The 6,000-nt window shown below is 33.6% G+C and overlaps 1 protein-coding gene across 4 annotated transcripts in view; it reads right to left on the bottom strand.

Moving 5' to 3' along the window:
• Positions 1 to 1,532: 1,532 nt before the first annotated feature.
• STRN3 (striatin 3) overlaps positions 1,533 to 6,000 on the bottom strand; it is a 68,445-nt gene continuing 63,977 nt past the window's right edge. For all 4 annotated transcript variants that reach the window (XM_069784046.1, XM_069784048.1, XM_069784049.1 and 1 more), the window contains 3 exons: positions 5,749 to 5,856; positions 3,348 to 3,434; positions 1,533 to 3,231 (listed from right to left, as the gene is read on the bottom strand). In XM_069784046.1, the coding sequence (XP_069640147.1) occupies positions 3,062 to 3,231; positions 3,348 to 3,434; positions 5,749 to 5,856 (365 nt within the window). In that variant the 3' untranslated portion in view covers positions 1,533 to 3,061. The remainder of the gene's footprint in view (positions 3,232 to 3,347; positions 3,435 to 5,748; positions 5,857 to 6,000) is intronic.

Below are 6,000 nucleotides of genomic sequence, written 5' to 3'. Positions count from 1 at the left end.
TAAATCAGTCCTTTCATAAGCTGAGGTGGTTTTGCTAAATGAAAACATTTATTTCAGCACTATCATTTTCTCCCCATCACTAGTACTACAGCTCTTCTCTTCTAAAAAACAAAACACAGATAAAGGTTTTAGCATGTTATATCCCACAATAAACTAAGACTGTATTAGAGCTTATTGTCAATATTCAATAAATGAAGCCTCACTATAGCATTTGATCCACTATGCATTAGTGAACTAAGATGACTGTTAAGATTTCAATTAAGGAAAATAAGCAAATATTTTTGGTTTTACCATTTTGATTTTAATACAATTCAAAAAAAAAGTAAATGTTATGCATGGCAATGTTTATTAAACAATCACATTTCATTTAAGCATTAAAATGCAGCAGTCTGGAAAAGCTGCCAGAAACAATGTTTGGCTTCAGAGAAGGCGATTATGAAATTACTTCCAATAAAATTCAAATACTCTCTTGTCTCTTGATTAGTTGAATGCTTTAGACTGGAAGGAACAAAAAGTGCAAATCAGCTGAATGTTACTTTCAAAAGTAAAGTCTTAGTGTCCTACAAGCAGTTACTGAAAGGCCTCACCTCAATCTTTATGATAAAGGACAAAATTCTCCAATTTCTATACAATTATAACTTACTGTAACATTTCAAACAACGTAACATTATTACTAAAACAAAATTAATTTCAGAATATAACTGCAGTATTTGCCTACCATGAGCACCTTTTTTTCCTTTTTTTTTTTTTTTTTTTTTAAATCTGATTTCCTTGACATGAGATGGCATGAGATACATTCTCACTGCAAAACTGGAAACTTACATGGAACAATACAGTTACAACCACTTATAGGAACATGTTCTAGCTTAAGGTAATTTATACCTAAACATACTACTTTTACATGAAAATCTAAGATTCATATTGTGGTATTCTGTTTCTGCTGATACACTTTCAGGAAAGTGACTCATCACAGAGTAGCTAAATGTTGACCTGCAGCTAGCCTTTTGCAAAAAGACTGCCCTTTTGTACATCATCTTTATTGGAGAACTTGTAAAGGAATGGACAAAGGTTAATAGATAACATTTGACATATGGGCAAATTTTAAGCATTTAGAAATCAATTTATTATACTTTTTTTTTTTAAATTCAACACGATGATTCACTGGCAGTTGGAAATAAAAACAGAGTATCTTTCTGGCTCCTAAATCACTTGAGAATCACCTCATATACAGAGATAGTGAAAACCAGTGTGATTATCATCTTATAAAGGCTCTAAGAATACACTTAGCAATTTTCAATTCTTGTAAAAATCTTTAAAAATACTGTGGAAACATGTTCTTATATGTGGGTACTGCTGCTTGAAACTGAACAGTTGGTTGACATCCAGACAACTATTACAATTTTTCAAAAGCAAAGCAGCTTATAAGCATAATAAACAAATGGTCATTTTGCTAAAATTTAGACCTAATTTAGTAATTTGTAGAATGACACTTTCAAACTGTGCAACACAAAATAATGTAGCCAACAGTAACATACAGGTACACCATTTAATATTTATTATATGCATTTTATATACATTATTTTTCAACAGCTGTACTTTTGCTATGTGGTACAATCTTAAAAATTTGCTGATTCATAGTTTGTAAAACAGAAACCTTACAAAACTCATCAAAACTCGCAAACTGATCAGAAAAGTTTTGTGGAAGACTAGAAAAAATACTTTATTGTATTAATCATGCATTACACAAACAAAATCTTTAGTTACACCATAAACTGAAGCACATCTGAAAACAAAATAAAAGCAGGGAATAACTAGTCAAAACACAGCAGATTTATGAATCTTGAATCAACTACTTTTGTATTCTATTTGAAACACAAATAAAAAAAATTTTCACTCCAAAAGTTCTGAAACAAGATTGTTTTTTGGGAGTCAACTCCACTCCAGGTACTTAACCAGAGGAAAAATAATTTCTTGGTTTGCAACTTTAGAATTATCAAATGTCCCATTTTCTCATCTATTTTAGACTGTTCAAAGAGTGCCATAATAGATATACAGGGCCCTTTAACACACTACATAAAAGGATATAAAGACCAACAAAAAGTGAAATAAATAACAATAGGCCATTAGCAAGATGGGTAATCCTTGATAAATAAACTCGTAAATACAGTAAGATGTACAAAATATCACATAGTGATAGGATGCCAAGATTAATTTTTTTTTCTTTAAAGAGTTCATTCAGGGGTGTTAACCCCTCTGTGTTTCATTTGAACACATTTTACAGTCCTTTATTTATGAAGACAGTTATGCGATGATGATGAATTAGCATCCTTATGCAAGGACTTAGCTGAGCTGTATTAGGCAAAAGAAGGGAAGAGTGTGGTTACACGGCAGCGGGTCAGTGAGATCTCTGTGTTTTAGGGTTCTATAATGCAGAAAAACATTATCAATACAATCTTGAGCACTGTTGTGACAGGCTAAATATATAAAAAGACTTATAAAAACTAGAATTTTATCCAAACATTTTGTGCAACTAATGCTAAAATATTTTAAGTTAAATTTCCTTTTCTTTAAAGCAAAATAAAAGTTTAAAAGGGGAATCTGTGGCATTCAACTGATAAACAGAAGATTACTAAGAGATGAAAAGAAAGCTACTCTTGGAGCTCACTTCCCCCCACAAGAGCACCACATTCCTAACCCTAAGGCAGCACACAGAGTCCAAAATAAAAGTCTTTTGTAAGATCAGACTCCACGTTTGCTTAAAGACACCTAAAGAACAGACATACGCTCAGTTCATATCCAGTCAAGGCTACAAATACTGGTTTTCTTTTTTGTACTTCTCCCCACCCCCCCCAATACAGTAATTACAGTTAAATGAATGAGCCTGACATTGTTCAAGATGTGGTGACTTTTCACCAACTTATACCTGCCCCACGTAATAGCCTTCACCCAGGCAGATCAGATGTAGTGTCTTATTGGTAACCTTATCATTGATGGCAGTGACGCATTCCCTCTTTTTTGTCCAAACAGACCTGCTGTTATGATGCAGGTTTGTTCTGCTATGTCACACAAATACTTTGGCAAGGGCATCAGCTCCTGCACTGGCAATATATGCTTTTGATGGATGAAATGCTACATCGTAAATTGATTCATCCAGCTTTTTCCTATGAGCTGTTATTTCTTGCACACATGTCTTGCTGTCCAAATTCCATAACCTAATGGAACAATCATGGCCTGTTTAGGAAAAAAGGAAAAAAAAGACAAAAGACAAAGTTAGATTTGTCAGACACTTAAGTGCATCATAAATGCAAAATTTATAGAGTATACAGAATATAAAAAAAACCCCTTACTTCCAGACATTAAATAAATTCCATTAGGATCTACAGCTAGGCTTGTGACAGCATCCAAGTGAGCAACCATAGAATGGATCATTTTACCTAAAAGCAAAATAAACAGTGAATTTCCTGTGAAGTATTGTTTCTTTTAAATAAAATAACGTTCCCATTAAATGCAATATAGAATAACACATTTATTTAGATTCCAATAATATCTGAATGATACAATTCTATTAGAAATTGCTAAGTTTCAACTGCAGGCTCTTGTATAAGCATATGGGTAGATGACACACAACTCTCAAAAAAGCCATTCCCATTATAAGCACTCTTTTTAGCCATCTGGCATCTTTACTGGTAGCAATGACAATGAAGACCAATCCCAAAATGACTGGGTGATAACCTCAATTTTTAGACCCTTTATTAAATGTCCTAATACCTGCCCCAGTAGGACAAAGTGTTGACGAAGCTTTGTAAAAAGAGATTTACTGAGTCATACCAGAGGTCCATCTATCTCTGTCATTGCTAGAAGAGAGGCTATTGGTGATAAACCAGGGAACAAAATAATAACAAGGCAACTATAACTGATACTTGCCCAGAATACTCTCCAGCTTCTAATAATGGACTGTTCACTTATGTCACAAACCAGAGATGTTATCCCTGCATACAACTACTCTTAATGTATTTCTTTTCAGTGACCTCCATTCCTGGACTTTTAATAACCTCTTTTAGCATCTTATGATGCTTTTTGGAAGGAGTTCCAAAATGTTTAAACTGCACGTAAGAACAACCACCTCTTTCTCTTTTGAACCTGTCACCTGTTGGTGTTTATCAACTGAACCTCAGTTCATATATTGGAAAAGAAAGCAAATAAATCCGTCTAATACCATGAGCAACGTGAAGGATATCATCTTTGCCCAGTTGTCTGTTTTCCTGAAGAATCTCAGCGTATTTAGTTTCTAAGATTCTTCCTGAAGAAGCTAAAAGCTACTGAAGATCTCTGACCATCTTTTTAACCATTCCCTGAAGCATTTTAATTTGACTATAGCCTTTTTGAGATAAGGGAGCCTGGAGTAACAGAAAGTACGCATGTGGATATACCAAGAATTCATACAAAGGTATTAACAAGGATTCTTTTTGTTGTTTATTCCTTTCCTTCCTCCTAACATTCATTTTGCTATTCTGACTGCTAAGCAACAAATCGACATTTTCATCCAACCTCTTATAACTCCCGAGGTTTTACCTTGGGTAAGAACAGTCAGCCAGTGATTATTATTTTATATTATAAAGTTTGTTTTTCCTTAGATGCATCATTTCACATTTAGCCGCATGGAATTTAATTTGCCTGCTCTTAAGTCTATTAAGATCTTCAGTTCTTCCTCATCAGCCTTCATCTTTAATACCCTGAATTAATGAATGTCAGTAAACTGTCAACATACTGTCCCCTGTCCAGATGATTCATATTATGTTTATTTCTATGTTTTGTTTCCTGACTTTGTCCCAATTATTTGTTCATGCAAGATTTTTCTCCTTATTCTACATCTTTGTTTCTTTAAAGGAATAAATTTTAATTTCAGGACAATCATTGCAATGAGTTTAACGACCACAATTCAAATACATACATTCATGGCAGGTGAGAAGGGGAAAAAATGTCTAGCTTTTTGCCTTTAAAACCAAAAACCCTAAGAACACCATCCCCCCCTCCACCCAAACCAAACCAAGCACACTTAAAACAGGGGTTTTATACATGTGCTTAGTTAAAGTCTGCTTATGCTGATTTTTTTTTTCTTCCAACTTTGGTAGGATAACATGCAGGAAGTGATTGATAAATTGACAAATGGGAAGTTTATGTTTGTTCTTACAATTATTCCAACCTTTTTGTCATGACAGACTGTGCAGTTCTTCCCTATATCCTTCCTTCCCTTCTTTCCAGATCCATTTCTGTTTTATAAACTTAATCAGCAACTTAAGTATAATACAGGATTCCATTACTACAATGAATTTAGGGTTATTTCTTGCCCTAATAGGTACTAAGCAATGTTGTTTACAAATGAGAGTTGAAAAATGTAACTGATATATGCTTGGAGTTAAAGGCATGGAAATGATGAAGACAGGAGGACAATGGCAGACATATTCTATAAATTAGCAAAGCACTAACGTAGGAACACCTTCTTGTCCCTCACAACTCTCTCTGCCTGTTTTGAGAGAGTATTTTCTGACTGCTGAAGTCACAACTGCAACAGATATCACTATTTCATAGAAAAGGTACTGAAGAGGTTTAACCTTACAAATACCAAAAGTTCTCTTCTGTGTAAAACTGCATCACTAGTAAGTTTTCTACAAATGAATTTTCCCTATGACCATCCAGATTTACTTTAAACATACTCATACATACAAATTAGGTTCTCTTTATCCTTACCCGTTTTGTTGTCAAAAAATTTGATGTGTCTATCTTCATGTGCTGTAATAGTTACAGGAAGTGTGGGATGACTTACTACCTTGTTAATATGATTATTCGATTGTACACCTGAAAATAAAATTAAGAAAAATATTCACCTGCCTTAAAGAAAGGGTTAAAGTTAAAATGTGAATATTGTAGCACTACACTTTAGCTTACTATATTAACTAATACTATATAAATAACATTTTAGGAAAAGCATCAGTGAATCTC

Source organism: Haliaeetus albicilla, chromosome 5, assembly GCF_947461875.1.
Source record: "Haliaeetus albicilla chromosome 5, bHalAlb1.1, whole genome shotgun sequence".
Taxonomy (NCBI): domain Eukaryota; kingdom Metazoa; phylum Chordata; class Aves; order Accipitriformes; family Accipitridae; genus Haliaeetus; species Haliaeetus albicilla.
This window is presented reverse-complemented; position numbering and strand designations above follow the sequence as displayed.